We start from the raw sequence: 18,458 nt of genomic DNA on the forward strand, positions 1-18,458 counted from the left end.
GTGTAATTGACTCCCTGTCCCTCTCAAGCCAGCATCAGTCTGTCCTCTCCTCTTCTGTCTTAATTAAACATGTCACATCTTTGTGCGAGTGGTTCATACTGTATGGGCAATAGTATGTGTGTGCCTGTAACTGACAGTACTTTTGCTTGCCTTTGCCTTTCTTCAAGTGTTAAGAGAACTACCTTTCACTCAATTCCTATCTTTTGAATCAGATCTCGGGTTAACTCAGTTACAGCCAAAGAGATAAAAGGTAATGATCTTTGGATAGCTAACAAAAGGTAAAACACACTGGAAGATAAGTACATTCCAGAGGAAATGGAGCATATTATAGAGAAAATCTGCAGATCATGCTGCTCAGAAACAAAAAGGTGAGAGTGCTTTCCTTTTGGGCAGAGCAGAATAAGGATGCTATTCTTTGTAAAGACAGTTAGTATGACTCACAAAAGGAGGATCATGCCTCACAAATCTGATATCCTGTCCTGGAGAGTGTGCTGGCTCAGCTAGGATAGGGTTAAATTTCCCCAGCAGAGAGGGGGAAGGGATCTCCAGCCAGATTATTCATGCCATGCTGAAGTCAGGTCTGGCGGCAAGGCGGGAACTTTTTCCTTTGTGGCTTTGATCGCAGGAAAGCAGGTGCGTGCTGGCTGTGCCCACTGCGGTATTTCTCTGTATATCTTTTGTCTTGTTCACTCTTATTGTTTATTGTTGTTATCATTGCTACTGTTGTTGTTCAAATTGTTATTTATCACACTGTTGTGTTAAATTTCTTCTTATTTTAACCCGGGGTTTGTGCCTCACTTCCAGCCTGACTGGCTGAGGGTGGGGGAGGGGCAACGGCAACGTGGTCTCCAGTCCTGGCAGGGCCTAAACCAACACACAGGGTTAAAGTATGTCACCACTTCACTGCTTTGAACAGTCATCCTAAAGACTAAGTAAATACTCTGGTTAGCTATCTTGATGTGGAAACATGCCTACTTTTAAATAATAGCTTTAATCTGTTGGGAGAGCTGTTACTCCCCCATTTTTGACTCCTCAGGATATACCTCCTCCACTGGCTGTGAGGCCAGGTGAAGATCTTTGTATCCAGTTTTGCCAGTACAGTAGCACACTAGCTGTCAGTTGGCTCCAGCTCAGCATATTAGACTACATCTGTTGCTAAAGGAATAGTATCAGCCCACTCAGGTGCCTACAGACGTTATCACTGCTCTTCCCTTTGGCCTTTCTGCCACCTTGTTAATGAACAACTGATACCCTGGTCTCATGAGTTTCATAGCTGAAGTGGAACTACCTGAAAGCAACTTGATGCCACTGACAGGGCTTACCAACCCTGACCAGCCTCCCCCAGGGCCTCCCTCCTCCACCCTGCCATGTCAGCTCCCTGGGGCTGTCAGCCCCTGCCCTGGTGATGCCACAGCAGGGCCAGTCTCTAGCTCCCCTCAGTCCTGCTGAGCCCAGGGCTGGTGTTCCAGCCTGGCCTTGGTCCATTCCAGTCCCCACCAGGTTCCCAATTCCTGGGGCTGGGGCTACCCCCAGCTGCCCACTACCCATGCCAGCTGCCCTGATCCTGTCTGGGGTGGTGGGACCCTGGCCAAGCCCTGCTGTCCCCACGGGAGCTCTCGGCTGCCAGGAAGCCACCAGCCCACACTAGGTCCTGATGCTGTAGCAAGAAGAGCATAGCTCCTCCTCTTCACTGTACTAAGGTTGTAAGAAAAAATGGAGGATCTGAATTCTATCTATTGCTGCTACCTCTGGCAGAGCTATGTTACAAAGCCTGTGAGGCTGAAACCTGAGCTATTCCCTACCTATCATGGAGGATATTACAATGAGTTTGGAAAAGATGCACCAGAAGATAGATATGTTTATTGTCTGATGCATAATTTCGTACATTTTGATATTTTTTTCTGAAGGATAGGTAGGTTGACTTGTGTTCTAAATGTACTTGAATGAATGTGCTAATATGTTACTCAAATTGAAAGAATGAAACTTCTTTCATGAGATGGATTATGTGACTTTAAACATCTGCCTTTGCTCCATGGAAGAGAAGGGTGGGTACACTATTATTGCCTTCCTCTTTTAGCTGGTGTGGCATGGTTTTGTGTTATCTGTAACTACTGCTTTACTTGATGCTGTCTTGCCTTCCTCTTCTTCTGTCTTGACTGGGACCACACCTCTATCTGTTTTAAGATACTTGAGGAATCTGGTCCATCCAATAAGTAACACATACCCCCACTCCACCTCTGTCCTTTCCCCTGCCTTGTTACCAAGACAAGGTTCTCAAGAGGCAAATTCCTAGTTTTTCAGAATTTTGTATTAGCCCCTCTGAGTTAATCAAATACAGAAGGGGACCTGGTTGTGAAGAAAAACATGTCCAGAATCTGAATTTTTAGCGTGCCAAGGACTGTTGAGGGGTTAATACTATCTCTAATTATTGCATTCTGGCAGAGTGTGTCCATGGGCTGCCTGAGTCATAGGTGTTCCTCTACTACAAATAATGGTGATACATATTATTAACTAAAATCCATGGAATACTATAGAATTTCCAGTACAGGCACCCCTGACAAAAGGGGTTAATTAATTTTGTGGTTGTCATGGGCAAATTGAATGTTTTACACTTGAGAAGCTACATGATTGTGAGCTCTCAGATAAACAATCACTTAAGGAAAACAGTGGAGTTCCTGTGAAGTGTTTGGTATGCATCCTAATAGAAGCATAATAAAGCAGTTCATAATAGTCTTCTCTCTGTTCTGCTATGGAACAAGGAGAAGTGATTTCTTTACAGAAGCAAACTGATTGTCTATTCTGGGAGAGGTCTTCTTGAAAAGGGGTGGGAAAAAATGATGCCCACCCCACTGTGGGAGTAAGCGTTATAATCTCCCTAAGCAAAGGACATTTTATAATACTGTAACATGTGAATAAACATGATAAGTAAATAATTAGAATAAATGGCTTGTATATTTTGTTATCAAGGCTTTGCAAGATGTCTTCTCTTCCTTATAGGTAGACCTCAGACTCTTCTTGGTGGTCAGTCCAAGGAAGAAAGGTGCCTTCTTCCCTTGTCCTGGGCAGATAATATTTCTTACTATACTGCTCTGTATTGGTAGAATTTGTTATCCTGTTGCACTTGTTGAGCAGAAAAATAGGTCTATTTGTTTTAAACAGTAGAAGTTAAAGTAGAATCTGTATGGCCAACTTTTGTTTAGGGAACAGAAACCGCATAAAGGAGGAGTTTTTGTACTATGTGGCTTGTTGCCAGTTTTAACCATTAAAACAATTAAAGTTTTCTGGGAAAGAAGCTATTATTTCCTTTAGGAAAGATACTTGTGTAGAAATGCCTGGCCCAAGTAAAATTTGTGTTTGTATAACCCTTTGAGGCCTGAATCTTTCTTGTCAGGCTGTTCTCTTCTGACACCCTGTTACTACAAGAATAAGCTACATACAACTTTAATTGTAGTATGTATCTGGACCTTTGCCCACAACTGTTTTTCCCTGCTGGTTTGATATACCTGTGACATGCATCTCATTTATGTTGAAACTGAAGTGCACCTTTGGAATTATGAAAGTTACAGCATACAAACTTGTATAAATCTGCCAAGATGATTATCTGCAAGCATGCTGAACCGAATCCATGGTGCTGTGTGAGAAGACTGGAGGCTCATCTGCCTTTTCAAGTGGAAGTTCACTTAGGGACTAGTGGCTGTGTTGTGGTCTCGGAGTCAGTTGACCCTGGCTTCACTTTACTCCAGGTGAAACAAGTCCTGTTTAAGACGTGCTGGGTGAAGTAAAGAAAGGTGATTAAGTTAAGACCAACACAGCCAAATAAATCTCTCGCCTCGTTTTTTTCCCCACTTAGATGAGCTGAAAGATTTGCACGAGAAGAGAGAGAGTGTTCTGTTTGTAACCCATCTGTTCCTGGCTAGGCCACTTGTGGGCCAACGTACCTCACCTCGTCTGAAAGCCTGGATCAGCCACTCCTGTGGCCGAGTCTTTGTATTTAAGTACTGAGAGCTGGTCTTCTCTAAGATCAGTTGAACAAGAGTTCCCTTTACTAAGGTTTCTTTTTTTGGATGATGCTCTACCTCCTTCGACAGACGCTCGGCCAGCACAGGGACCCGTACGCCGCTAGGTCCCGCCCGGGGGCCGCCTGCGCCCAGCGCCGGGGGGGTGGGGGTGACCCCCCTCCTCTCGCGAGAGAAGCGGGCGCCGCGCGGCCGGAGCGGCCGCTCCCCATAAATAGCGGGGCGAGGCCGGGCCTCCGCAGGCGGCGGCGGCGGCAGCACCGGTTCCTCTTCCCTGCGCGGGTGAGTACGGCTGCCCGCGGCGCTCCGGCCCGCCCGACTCTCGTCGGCCGCGGAGGTGAGCGGGGTGGCCTGGGGTGCTCGGCGGGGCTGACTCCGTCGTACGTTGGAGCCGCTGGCGGAGCGGGCCTGCGCTGCGGCTCCCTCTGCGACTCGCCCCCTCTGCCTCCGTCATCGCCCCTGCGGTCCCTCCGCCCCAAATCCCGGTGTATTTCGGTAGGCTGATTAAGGCGCCCCCGGGGCCAGGAAGTCCCGAGACCCTTGTCGCCCCCAGGGATGGTCCCGGACTGCCCCATCCCTGAGGAGGTCCGTGGTGGCACCTGAAAACTGGGGCGCCTTCCTCCCTTGGGCACCGCAGTTAGCTGGGGCAATCTCCTTGACTCTTCTGCGTGGCTCGTTGTGCTGCTTTCTGGTCTTTAATCTCTTTCCATAGCGAGGGTGGGAAAGTAGAAATGAAATTCGTGACTTAATTCATTCACTTTCCTGATCAGGATCTTTTGCTGTCTCCGAAATACACTTTTGTACCATGAGCTTTGATTCAGGTGTCTCGCTTACCTGCTCCAGCTGAAGTGGATCTGACTTTTGCCAGAGCTGAAACTACTCGGGGGATCTCTGAAACTGTGCAGGATCCTAGCTATCTTCCCTGTCTTTAAGAGCAGGAATAACTTTACAGATTAACTCTTCTATTTTAGTGACTAAAATTGAAATCCATGCCGTGTGTGGCTGGATCTTTTGGGACATACTACAAATACTGGGTAGTCCTCAAAATAAGGGCCCTTCTTCCTTTCAGAGGCCAGATTCTGTGCTATTAGCCTCTTCTTTCCTAGAGCATGCTTTGCAGTTCAAGGTGAAATCCATTTGTACTCTAATCTGACTTGTAACGCTATATGAGAAACATAATACGTTTCTGGGAGTATTTTATCACTTGATGGAAGGAAAACTTCTCTGTTACTGCTGTAACCCTTGTCTATTACCTGCTTGTATGTTCTAGGTTCAGTTGCTAATCTCATTACAGACACTACCTTATGGCATGTGTGTGTTAATATGTGCAAATATGCCTGTAAAACGTTAACAATATGCCTTTGTCGATGTTCCCCTTTATGTAGTGGGGAAAAGTTTTACTTGACCCCAGGCAGAATATTAACACACTCCTTTTGATATTCTCATATGTATGAGAAAGAAAACTGCTATTGGCTCTTTGACAAAAATAGAACAAACCCTTGAAAACCACAGTCCTTTTGAGGGCTGAGTTTTAGCTTGCCTTTCTGCTGCCTTCATTTATGCAGGTTCTGGAATTTAAGTGTCATAAAACCATCAACACAAAAAGTGCTTCCTGCAGACTTAGTTCAGCCTGCATGTATGCATAGGCTGACTGCACTTCTGCATGTTCTCCTTATGTGGTACTGCAATACCCCTCTCCTTTTATAGGGTTCATATGGGGAGAGCTGTTAATATTTTTTTCTCCATGGGAATACATGTTGGAAAGTATGGTAGCATAAGCTTGTTGAATGACTGATGTCTGCAGCCTGTTTTACTGTAGGATGGGTAATAGTTAAGTCTAAAATTACATAAAGGAGAGTTGTTTTCTGCAGTGGAAAAGTTCTATGCTCTGTGTGTTACAGGAATGCTAACTTTTGAGCAGGGAGGAGCCCTATGTGGGCATCAGGCATGTCACTAGAGATAATGAGCTCCATGAGCTAAGGTTACTGGAAATGAATATTTTAGTCTTCCATGTGTTTTCAAGATCGGGCAGCAATGATAACTGAAGTTTTCAAACTTGACTCCCTTATGCTAACAGATCTAATCTGATTAAAGATATTGTTGGTGGAGTCTTCATCTGATTTAGACATTGCAGTGACTCACTGGCTGGTGTTTCTTTGTCCTGACTCAACAGGTAAGCCTAAGTGTGTCTATTTCTTGTAGAGAAACAAATTCATCTACCAGTCAGTAACTCTTTGGTAAATCTGCAGTGAACTGCTGTACCTCAAAACCTGTCCCTTGCATGTGCTCTACTTGTGTTACCTAAACCAAAGTAATTAGGAAACAAAGGTTTGGATTTCTGAATTGTTACAATAAAAGGTAATTCCTGTATGCAAGAATGTGAATATCCTAATCCCCTTGACCAGTGGGGTTGATTACAAAAGGGTTGTTGGTTTCAAGGTCTTGTTAGATTAAGTGGTTATGAGGATGCTGTAACTCAGATATGCTTCTTTCACAGGTTGTGTAAGATTCAAGACCTGGAAAAATGGCATTGGCAGCAATTGATCCACACCAGGTATGTATGAGTTAGCCCCATAGTTTTTTGTCTAATTCAGAAAAATAGGAGTCAGCTAATCTCTTTCTCTTTTAAACAGAACATTGTATCGAGGGTTGTCAACCTTCCCTTGGTGAGCTCCACCTATGATATGGTGTCCACAGCTTACATCACCACAAAGGATAACCATCCTTATCTGAAGTCAGTATGTGAGATGGCAGAGAAAGGAGTGAAGACAATTACTTCGGTAGCCATGACAAGTGCTATGCCTATCATCCAGAAACTGGAACCACAAAGTAAGGCAAAGATGGAGCTGTTAACTTTTAATTCAAGTGATTGCTTTGTATATCCAGATGCACTTACAGTTTAGCATGGTCATGCTGGTCTGGCATGCTGTTTCAGGTAGCTGACTGAACCTGTTGCCTAGCTTGTTGAGTAACTACTTACAGATGGGTATGATAAAAAAAAAAAAGGAATGAAAGCAGTTTCCAGCTTTTGTAATACTAAACTGACACTGACTCCTTGATATGTGAGATGTTTACATAGTCTCTTGCTCAACACCTTCTTTACCTTTCACCTGGTTTCAAAATCTACTTTTGTACTTTCTCTCACTGAGAACAACTTGTGATTAAATTTGGCAACTATGTCACAAGGCTGTTGTAACCAGGAGCTTGATTTCACAAAGTGGCAGAAGGCCAAGTGCTTCAGCATGTTCTAACAGTTGCTTGTGAAGTATCAAATGGATTTTCCCTGCCTGCAAGTGTGGTTTTTTGCTGGTGTGTAAACCTGCCTTGTTCTTGGGCTTTGCTGCCTCAAATCTCACTAAAAAGGGGAGGAAACTACTTTAAGAGCTTTGTTGCATGAGCTCTGTTTCAAGAGGACTTCTCAATTGGAGTTATTTACACTAAGAAAAAAACCCAACCAAGCATTAAAACCAACTATTGTAATTTCTTTTGTAGTTGTAGTTGCCAACAACTATGCATGCATAGGTCTAGACAAAATTGAAGAGAGACTGCCTATACTGAATCAACCCACTGACAAGGTAAGTTCTTTCCATATATATATGCTAAGCACAACTATACACCCTTCCCCTTTTCTATTATCTCCAAAAATACAGGGAGTCAGATAGCAATAAGCCACACCTGAAGCACAGCTTAAGAACAATGATGAAGCAAAAGGCATTTAAGCCTCTTTTTTTTTTCTTTAAATTTGCCAGCCATTTGACACTTCTCTCTATAGCAGCTGTTCACTGGTGGGCATCTTTTTTTAAAATTGGAGTCCTTGTCTTTTTACTGCTCAGTGTGAAGCAAGTAGTGCCTGAATTACATTCACTCAGGTGCTTTGAGCTGAAGGCTGTGTGGCAGTCATATTTTGTTTTGTCTTGTACATATGTTTTCAAGGCAGAATTTCTCCTAGACAGCCAATACTTGTACAAGCTCTAGCATAAACTTATATTGCCTTGATTATGTAGGTCTCACTGGAAAATAGTGAATCATCCTATTTCCTATGGCAGGTTGTTGCCAATGCCAAGGATGTAGTTGTTGGAGCCAGAGAAGCTGTAACAACCACTGTGACTGGTGCCAAGGAAACCGTTGCTCACACAATCACTGGAGTTGTGGGCAAAACTAAAGAAGCAATGCAAGACAGTGTAGAAATGACCAAGTCAGTTGTCAATGGCAGCATTAACACTGTCCTGGGAAGCCGTGTGGTGCAAATGGTGAGCAGTGGAGTAGACAGTGCTCTCACTAAATCGGAGACCCTTGTAGACCAGTATCTCCCACTTACAGAAGCAGAACTAGGTAAGACCAACTCAAGGTTTGATTTTGTGGGAATACCTGTACTGGAGAGAAGCAAGCAATCATCCATTTACTACTTACTCATAGTGGGGAGGGGGCACATGTTTCTCAGACTGCCATTTGCCTTGCTGGTTGTAAAAGCATCTTCAGGGAAGCAGGGTAAAAGTAAAGATTTCCATGTATGGTGGTCTGTCAAACTACCCTGGTGCTAAAGGACTACTAAACAAGTCCAGTATTCAGCTGTTACTAACCAAATCAAATCACCTCAGACTGCTTAAGTTTTCTTTCAGTGGTCAATTTGCTTCCTTTCTACGTATCTAGAGAAAGAAGCTGCAAAAGTTGAAGGTTTTGAAGTTGGAGTTCAGAAGCCAAGCTACTATGTTAGACTAGGATCCCTGTCTTCAAAGGTCCGCACACGTGCCTACCAACAAGCCTTAAACAAAGTTAGAGATGCTAAACAGAAAAGCCAGGAGACAATCTTTCAGCTCCACCACACTGTTAGTCTGGTAAGTTTAAGCTTTCACCTGAGGTATAAAAAGCAAATGTTGGCATAGTTTTGGAGTGCAGAAAACAGCCAAAAGAGGCATAGGAAAACTGTAATTGTGCTCTCAGACTAAATATAAAGCATTTCCCATTCGGAGCTTTTCACCACCATTCAGAAGAGGTCCTACATCAGGCTGAGCTGTAAACTAACCAGCAATTGCTTGTAATTTTAAGCACTGCAGAAATAGAAGTCACATGCTTAAAATTATATTCCTCATTTAGAGTGCTGGGTTTGACACAGACTTCATTCTAAATTGCAAGACACTTTATTCACTGAAACACTTCAGTCCTTTTAAAGTCTTTTTTTTGTTAATGTTGGGTTCTTTATGGTCTTGCTATTCTTGCCGTAGGTATCTCTGAGCATTTCTGGGTACTTCAGTAGTCTTACCTTTACAACATACCTTATACCTACAGGACAAACTGCATAAAGAGTCATGGCCTTCTATACACTTTCAAATATTTGTATAGGATGCTACTGGGGGAGAGGGAAGTAGTTGATGGAGAGGGATACACTACATATATCAAAACTGCTTCCAGTTTTCTCCTCTTTGAGAAAGAACACAATCTTATATTCCCCAAAGGCTTTTATGCTGAACTTTTGAAGTATTTAAAAAGGAGGTTTACAAAGCAGGTAAGGTAGGGTAGCTCTAATGGAACTGTTTGTTATTTGGCTGTATTTCAGATTGAGTATGCCAGAAAGAACATGAATAGTGCCAATCGGAAACTTCTTGATGCTCAAGAAAAGCTTTATCAATCCTGGGTAGAATGGAAGAAAAAAACAGGCCAAAATGTTGGTGATGAACCACATAGCGCTGAGGTAAATAGATGTAAATGTAAACCAGAAATAAATTAATTATATACTGTCAGGGTAGTAACATACTACCAGTATCCAAAGTGCACAGCATCTTAACAGCCCAGAAGCTTATGTGTAATTGTGGAATCTGAGTGCTGAAGCTCAGGGCAGCTGACCACTATGTAATGTAGGGGACACCCAAACTCTTAATTGAGCCTACTTCCTGCAAATGCTCTGGGGTTCGTTCTCCTTTCATGAGAATGCTGATGCTGTTTAGCATGTGAACCTGTGTTGGGATATCCGTATCTAGATCAGCTAGGACTCCCTTACCTGATATGGCCAAACCAGTAATAACAGTTTGTCAACATAAAGCAGTCTTAGGCACAGACTCAGTGAATCTTATATGTAGCTTTAAACAGTGGTCCACTGATTAGAATGTACTTACCTGCTGTGGCTTGTTATGCAGAGTTGAGACAAGAGCTTGCTTATGTGTTGCTGGGTAGATGCTACCAATGTTTCTATTCCACAAAGTACTTGAGCGCTGAAGAAATATCAAGCACTTTCAAGTTTCTGACTCTTTAGACTCTAGGACCTGTTTTATTATCTGCTATAGCTGTATTTTACTTGCATCCCATTTATTTTGCTTCTTCATGTATCTTGAGCAATATAAAGCTGCTACAGTCATGAAAAGATATTAATATGCTGTAATACTTTTTGTTTCCAGCACATTGAGTCAAGAACTCTAGCTATTGCACGGAGCCTCACTCAGCAGCTTCAGACCACCTGCCTCACACTGGTCTCAAGCCTACAGGGGCTGCCACAGAATGTGCAGGATCAGGTTTACAGTGTTGGGTCAATGGCAGGTGATGTCTACCAGAGCTTTTGGTCAGCATCCTCCTTCCAAGAGTTATCAGACAGCTTTCTTACAACTAGCAAAGGACAGCTGAAGAAAATGAAGGAGTCTCTGGATGATGTGATGGATTATCTTGTTAACAACACGCCGCTCAACTGGCTGGTAGGTCCCTTTTACCCACAACTGCCTGGCATTCAGCATGCTGAGAGCAAAGGTGAAGGGGAGGAAAAATCCAGCCAGAAAGACAAACAGCCTGAACACACTGATGAACAAACTGCATAGCATGCATATATTCTGCTGACTGACCAAACAAGTGGCCTTAGCAAGTGTAGCTGTCAAAAGCCTTGGAGCAAAATCCATAAACATAGAAGTGGGGGAATGATACAAAGGAAGGACATGCTCACACATGGCCTCTATTGTTCTGTGTAGTTGAGCCACTCTAAAAATTCAGACTGTCTTGAGTGCCTAAATATTGACAGCTTACAGTTGTCAAGATGCCTTGTTTGTTTGTCAAGAAACCTCACCAAGCTTATTAATGGTATTAATACCATTAATCTAAGAAACGTAACATAGCTAAAAGCATTTGATTTGTTGCTTAATCTGTACTAGTGATGTAAAAGCCTTACATACTACAAAATGCATTTAAAAGACCTACAGTCTAGCTAGCTACGCTTAAATTCCATGTTTGCTGTAGAATTATGCATTTGATTATTACGGATCTATCTGTCTCAAATTCTACTGGTACACAATTCATGACAAAAGTGTTTTGAGTGCAGAATTCCAAAGCTGAAAGTGGGGTTTCTGAATGAGTCAGCTGGAGTTACTTAAATGCTGTGACAGTGTTAACATTAACTACATAATCTTAAGTATTGTATAACACAGTAACATGACCACAGAATCATAGAATATCTCAAGTTGGAAGGGAGCCATAAGGATCATCAAGTCCAACTCCCTGCTCCTTGCAGGACTGCTTAAAACTAAACCACATGACTCAGAGCATTGTCCAGATACAACTTGAACTCTGACAGGCTTGGTGCCACGATCACTTCCCTATGGAGCCTGTTCCAGTGAATGACCAAATCATTATCCATACATGTTTTTAACATGCAGTGTAGAGACAAGATTCATGCTGTTTGTACTGAGGTGCCTGCTGTTGTGTGGGTTGTTGTTTTTTTTTTGTAGCCCTCTTTGTAATTCATTTTGTATGTTAGTAATAAATGCTTCAGTAGCTAAAGTCTGTCTCCATTTCAGTGGTGTTTAAAACAAATGTAACTTGCTGTTCTGTGAATCCTTCAAACTGGGTCCAGCAGAAAGCAAGCTTGAATGCAAATGAAGTAGACATGCATTAAAATATGTATTTGTGTATGTATTGATAAGTAAGATATAGCTGCAGCATTTCCTCCTTCCCTTTGAGTTCCTGTGCATTCTTCCATTCAGTTTTAGCTTTACTGCTGCTTTTTTGGTGCTTACTGTTGCCTGCCTTTAATGATGACCTAAGCTCTGAGCTGATTGATGTTCCAACATTGAGGAGGATGTGGACAAAAAAACCCCCTGTCTTGCCTTTGCAGTAGGTGTTCTGTGTGCCTGAGGCTGTCAGCTACCTGCTTTGGCTGCTGGCTCCCTATAAACAGTATATACACCTTTAGCTGCAAACACCAGTTCTAACCTGTTTATTTACCCTCCTTTGAACTTGAGTGACTAATGTACATTAACACTGGTCTACGTGGGTAGAATTTTCCCTCAGTAAATCCTGTGAACCCTTCCTCTGGAACAGTATTACAGTCAGTAAGAAAATAAGCTTTCTTAGTGTAGCCCTGTCCAGGTAAGTTTTGTGTCTGTGTTCTCAACACGTCCTGTGCAAATCTGAGTTGCAGTCATCTTGTTTGGCAGTGCTGGTCACCATTTTCAAAGAGGTCACCAGATAGTGTGAAGCAAAATGCAGTTCAAAGGAAGCTTGTCACCTAGTGATACAGTGCTACATGAAACAATACTTCCACCTGGCACAATGTGGGCACTAAAGCAAATTACATGTTGTCTAGCCCTCTTCTAATGTGAGAGGCCTTGCTTACTTGTTGAGCCAGGGTTGGTCTAGAACTGTTAGGAAGACTGTTATAAGCACAATATTATAACAAGAGATTACAGATAAAGATTCTGTAACTTCTAGCTTTAAAAAATTGCTTTTTTTGTAAGGGGGCTGTTTAATATGAAATAACATTAGATGATGAAAGATTCCTCTTCATGATGAGGACCTTTCCAGGACCTGAGTTAAGACTTCTGGAATTCTTTCAGCAATTCATTCTGTTTACTTTAAATATTTAATAAGTCCAGCCAGAGACTATCCTTTATCTCCACTTACAATAAAATTTGTAGATTGCATCTATGGTTGTGGGGTGCTCAGGAACACAATGGGACTAGGAACAGGCCTAAGAGCACCTGGCAGTTCAAAGAAGGGAATTCCATGCATTTTAAAATCTGAAGGTCCTTTATTCTGAGGTGATCAATCAAATAAGATATTCAAATTGCACTGTCTTTTGAGGACAGAAATAAACAGTACCATCTAGTATTAATGCAAAAGCAATACATCTCTTTGTTCAGCTGTAAGTTGCACTGCTGTTTCATAGTGTCTTAGATGGCTATCCAGCTGTACTAAATGTCAGCAAGAAGATGAGGTAGAGAGCAAGGAAAAATGTTACCAGCCTAGACCTTCAAATCATTTCTCCCTTACCATGCACTGTTGAGTGGCTCCTCTGTAGAAGTTACTTTGACTTCTGACAGCTGACCTACAACTGGTGGCTGCAGAGGAATGCCTGGTTAAGTGCTTACCTAATGCTTGCACTAATAGCCTGTTACACCAAAATGCTGTATGCAGGTTCCTGTATCATGTTATTGTGGCGTGTCGTTGTTTTGTTGGATCCTGCCCCCCTCCCCATCAAAAGTGTGTAAGTTTCTATCCACACCCCCAATAGAATTAGGAACCCTTCCTTGGAGGAAAAGAGGGCTGAATAACAGCAAATCAGTATGTTCCTGGTTTATTATATTGAATAAAAATCTCTGGATTGAAATTATTAGACCCTCCTAATAAGGACAGCACTGAATTTTTAAACTGAATTGTAGCTGTAGCTTGCATGGGTATCTTTTTGCTGGTAATGTAGTACAGCATATCGCTAGGCTGTATTCTAATTATAAGTCTACATACAAAATTTGGTATTTTCTCTAGTTAAGAGTGAGTGACTATTAAAATGCCCACTGGAGGCAAGAATGATGAGACCTTCCAAAACCATCTCTGTTTTTTTTGCCACAGTGGACTGATGCTTAAGTGTATGCTAATAACTGCTGAAAACTCTCCAACAGAAGGAGGAAAACCTAAGATATTAATAGAGCAGAACCTGTTCATAAATTTTTATTGCCATCTTGTTTATCTGTAACTGCACATATTGTGCAACTCCACTATACTGCACAGAAACTTACTTGCTCTTAGTCCAAATCCACTTTTGAGACTACAGTTTGGGCTAGAAAGCTGTGAATTCTCTCAGGAACCTTTTTAAAAAGATAGACTAGATATGCTGAAAATGATAGGAAGTACGTATTTGCAGCAAAGCACATAAAGTAGATGAAACAGAACAGTGTCAAAGGCTGCTAGTCACACAAAAGCTGGGATAGTAAAGGTTATAATACTAAAAAAGTAATAATCCCTGGTAAGGTTATTTAGGGTTTATTTACAATTCAGAAAATGATTGTTTCTCTTTAAGAGATCACTCAAAAATCATTCATGCTAGCTGAAACTTCCTCTTTCCAGGCTCAGACAACTACTATCATTGCCAATAATACTTTGCTATGAAAGTTTTAAATATAAGCATTCATAAATATCTCCATATGGTATAAAAGTTTTGCAAACATATTTATAGCAGCATACACATGGGTCAAACACAAATTACAAGGTTTGTATAAGGACTGGAGCTGCACAGATAGAGCTAACGTCTCAAACGAAAGAAAGGTGGAAAGCATTTGAAATCTCTCCCATTTTCTAAGATGCCTTTTTTTGAAATAATCTTTTCCAAACTGCAGCTTATAGTACAATTAATAGCAAGTAAAATAGGTTGAAGGATTAGGAAACAACTGACGAATTGTTTTTATTTAAAAAAAAGCCCCAAACCCTACAAAAACCACCCCAAAAACTCATCTAAGCTACTAATTATAAAGAGATAATGGAATCTAATGTATTTTTAAAGCATCATCTGTTGGTAATTTCCATGGTCAAAAAGTCTTACATGCAACAGCTTGCTGGAGGTATTGTGTACATTGTTTTGTTAAATATATTTATTTTCATACTAAGATGGAAATCTTATTTCTATTGGATGATACAGTCTCTGATGACTAAAAATAAGTGCTTGTTCTGAAAGTGCATAAAATAAGAACCATCTCTCAAATTGCTAGTGGTTCAATTCTGTAATTAAGCAAGAAGAAATGGATTAATTTAAAGTTGTTAGTATCAGCATTAACATTTGTATATGAAGACAGCAAAACACTGAAGTATGTTTTGCACTATTCCATGCAAGGATTTTGCAAGTCTTTTACTATTATCTGTAAATGATCTAACTGCATCTTACAGAAAAATGTCATGAAAAAGAGTAATACCTGGCCTTATTCTTTGTTGCAAGAACTGACTTAACTGCTTTGTTTCAACTTCCTATCAACTGTGAAAAGTGATATGGAAGTGAAGGTCCCTTACCTAATCAAGCCCACAATACCAAGGGCTTTGCATTGTTTTTGTTAGACTGGTGCAGATGTCAGAATATGCTGTTCTACTACAATTTAGCATGTTCAAAACAGATAAATTATACAAACATCAAGCTTGTTTTACTCTGATGCTGACAGATAAACTCCAATTTGAAATTCTTTCCTGAATATTAACATATTACAAGTATGTTAGAGTCAGCTGCTTATAATATGCACACTGATGAGATGAAGAAAGCACAAACTTAAATTTGAGTGATTATCCTGTGGTCAGTAAAACCAACATGGATATAAGTAATAAAAGTATCTTCAACCTAGGATATGTGAAAATTATCACTGGTCAGACACAGTTACTGAACATCTTCGTGTACCCTGCTTAGTGTAAATAGAGAATAAAACAACTTGTTTAAACCATCTGTTTGGGCACATTCTTAAATGAGTTTTCATATGGACTACTTGGCCTTAGACTTGTTAAGATATCCCCATTTGTACTGCACTGTGAAATACAGGGTCATATGCTGATAATGGGAAAACTTGTTGATTTCTCTAAGTGTAGTAATTAGAGTTTTAGGTAAACTGACATATGCAAAAAGATGCAAGATAATTCTTGCTGGTAGAAAGATGTGTTCCCCCCATTCCCAGTGCTTTTTGATCTTTTAGGAGACAAAGATGATTCATGTCATTTTGATCAAGCTTAGTTTCTTAAAGCAGTCTATGCATTTCACTGTATTCACACTAGTGCCTGATAAGTGACATGCTGCTTAAATTCTGAAGCTCAATATTTTAATATTTTTAAGTCCCTGGTGCCCTATGGCTACCTACTCTAAGGAACTCAGTGATTCACGTTCAGTGCTTCAGTGTTATCTACAACCTGATAGCTGAAACAGTAAACCCTTTATCTTTTGAAATGTTCTTTGTGCTTCTGACACGTCTTCATAGCAGGCAAAGAAAGCATAGGTTTGTCTTTCATATTGTCTTTCATAGAAGTAAGTCATAAGCAAGGTGTTTTGCAGTTAGGAAGTGGATTATAACTGCTTCTTCAGTCAGCACTGAGTTTAAGTTACACAAATGCCTAGAAGCCTCTTCAAACTGCTGCTTCTTTGTACATGCAGAACCAAAGTCCTGCCAGCACGCAGCAATCGTTACGTGCTGATACTCTCCCTGACTCCATCACCAACATCAAAGCTAACCATGTATCAAAACTGTAGGTATAAGTATTTTTCATTTGGGTCAAAAAACTTTTGCTTATGAGTAAGTTGCTTAATTATATCCCATTTTTCAGAAATGCCTAAGTAATCTAAGTCCTACTAAGGGGACTTAAGGGTTGGGACTTAAGCTCCTAAGTGTCTTAGCCAACATTTTTAGAAGTGTAACATCCATGTGTCCAGTAATGTCTCTGGCAATTCCTGAAACCTGGTGCTGCTTAACAGTACAGAATACTATACATGCAGTTAAAAGAGGCCAAAGTGGGATTGTAGTTCCAGATTATTGATGGTTTGATGTGGTAGGGAAAGGTTTGATGTGGAGAGCAGGCAGAGTAATAGAGAGCAATCCATATCAAGATCTTCAGGGCAGGTTCCTTTGTATAGCCCACTGTTTCCAAGGAAAGAAGAAAGGCAAAATAAGTTAAAAAACTCTTCTTAATTTTCCAGTCACTGGTTTCACTAAACACACTCCACTAGGTTAAGCTTTGTTCCATCTCTACTATGAAATCCTGTTTTCTAAGCAACTGATCAACATTTTGCATAGTATTTGGTCTGTCTTAATGTTCTGTGTTTCATATGTGGCTGAGCATATTTCGCTCTGTATTCAGTATTTTGGGTCTGATTTCTAGAGATGCCGAGCACCTTGTCTCCTGACTTCAGTGAGGAATACGCCACAAATTTATTTAGTTTTACTTTTAAATTGATTGAAATTTCATTCCCATGCAGGTTCCAGATTTCACTATCACAGACCTGTCTTCAGAGTCAGATGATATCCCAGACATTCTGGATTTGGATGAAGATGACCAACAAGACTTTACACGCACAAATGGCCCTTACACTACAGGGCAAAGAGCTGACTAAAAAGAAGCATAAAAACGTCTTTTTGATACAATGTGCTTTTACCATGTTTAACTTAGATTTCTCCTTTTTAAAGATGAATCTGCCTAGTGTAGGGACTATGGGGATTTTTTTTTAAATCATTACTGCTTCACTTAGCTACATCAAGATTCTGAATTTTTTTCTACCCAAGGAATGTATGCTACATTAATTCATTAGCACAAATGTCAAGCTCCCATTCTACAAGTCAGGTATAGCCTAACCAGTGTAGCCAGCTGATCTCATCTTTGTTAATGATTTGTTCTCTTGCTGGCAGCAGCCATGAGAACACTGCAGTGCTTTGCGTAAAGGGCTGCCAACAAAAGGAGTTGAGGAGGATTTGACCACAGAATTCCCCTTTTCAGTCTACATGAAAAGCACCTCTGCTTCTACCTCTTTGCTGCTGGAAGGTGTAAAAAGACTTTGTCTCAGATGCTCTCAGGTTCTTTTTGTTAGGCTTTGCGCCTACTGAGTTTAGAAGCATAGAGCTTCCCTTTGGTAGAGTGTTTTATGCACAGGACTTCCTTACTCTCTGCATGCCTTCGGTTTCCAAAAATTTTGGCGATGCTGTCAGTTGTGGGGCCTGAAACTAGAACAAGGTAAATGCTTAAAAAGGAAAGTTTTTCAGGAATAAGGATGACAGTTAAAAGGAAAGGGAAAGAGACTGTAAAAACAAAGGGAAAATGGAGGGCACAAAATAAAACTGCAAAAGAAAAGGAACTGAAGGTAGGGATACTTCCGGTGACAGTGATGATCTTTTAATGTTTAAATAAAATTTCAATCCACTGCTTGCTAAAGAATGTTGAATCCGCATTTGCTTGCACACGGTGACTTCTATAGGAGCTGAGGTGAACGGGAACCGGACTGGAATCAGGCTTGTTGCACTACTTTCGAGGATCAGGCAGACCTCCTCCTGCAGAGATTTCCTCGATGTTGCCGGTGTGACTGCAGCAAGCCTGGAGATGTTGCCCTGCTGCGGAAACATTAGTCGGCCATCGGTACAGCTGTGAGACAGCACCTCTGCTCTCCTGCCGTGGAACACTCGGTTGTTGTGAAAAAAACTTTTAAGTCTAGTCACTGAAATGCCTTGGAATAAAAGTCTGAACTAT

General features: G+C 41.2%; 1 protein-coding gene across 2 annotated transcripts; it reads left to right on the top strand.

Moving 5' to 3' along the window:
• Positions 1-4,224: 4,224 nt before the first annotated feature.
• Positions 4,225-18,454, top strand: PLIN2 (perilipin 2). 2 transcript variants are annotated; one of them, XM_074931337.1, is made up of 9 exons: positions 4,225-4,298; positions 6,514-6,570; positions 6,650-6,845; positions 7,509-7,591; positions 8,063-8,348; positions 8,667-8,851; positions 9,571-9,705; positions 10,406-10,696; positions 17,200-18,454. In XM_074931337.1, the coding sequence occupies exons 2-9, from the start codon at positions 6,541-6,543 to the stop codon at positions 17,332-17,334; spliced, it is 1,341 nt and encodes a 446-aa protein (XP_074787438.1). In that variant the 5' UTR covers positions 4,225-4,298; positions 6,514-6,540; the 3' UTR covers positions 17,335-18,454. The 2 variants fall into 2 exon arrangements, with proteins under 2 accessions (XP_074787438.1, XP_074787439.1); XM_074931338.1 differs by having other exon boundaries at positions 4,267-4,353.
• Positions 18,455-18,458: the final 4 nt, after the last annotated feature.

The sequence above is a fragment of the Athene noctua genome, chromosome Z, assembly GCF_965140245.1.
Source record: "Athene noctua chromosome Z, bAthNoc1.hap1.1, whole genome shotgun sequence".
In the NCBI taxonomy this organism is placed as follows: Eukaryota; Metazoa; Chordata; class Aves; order Strigiformes; family Strigidae; genus Athene; species Athene noctua.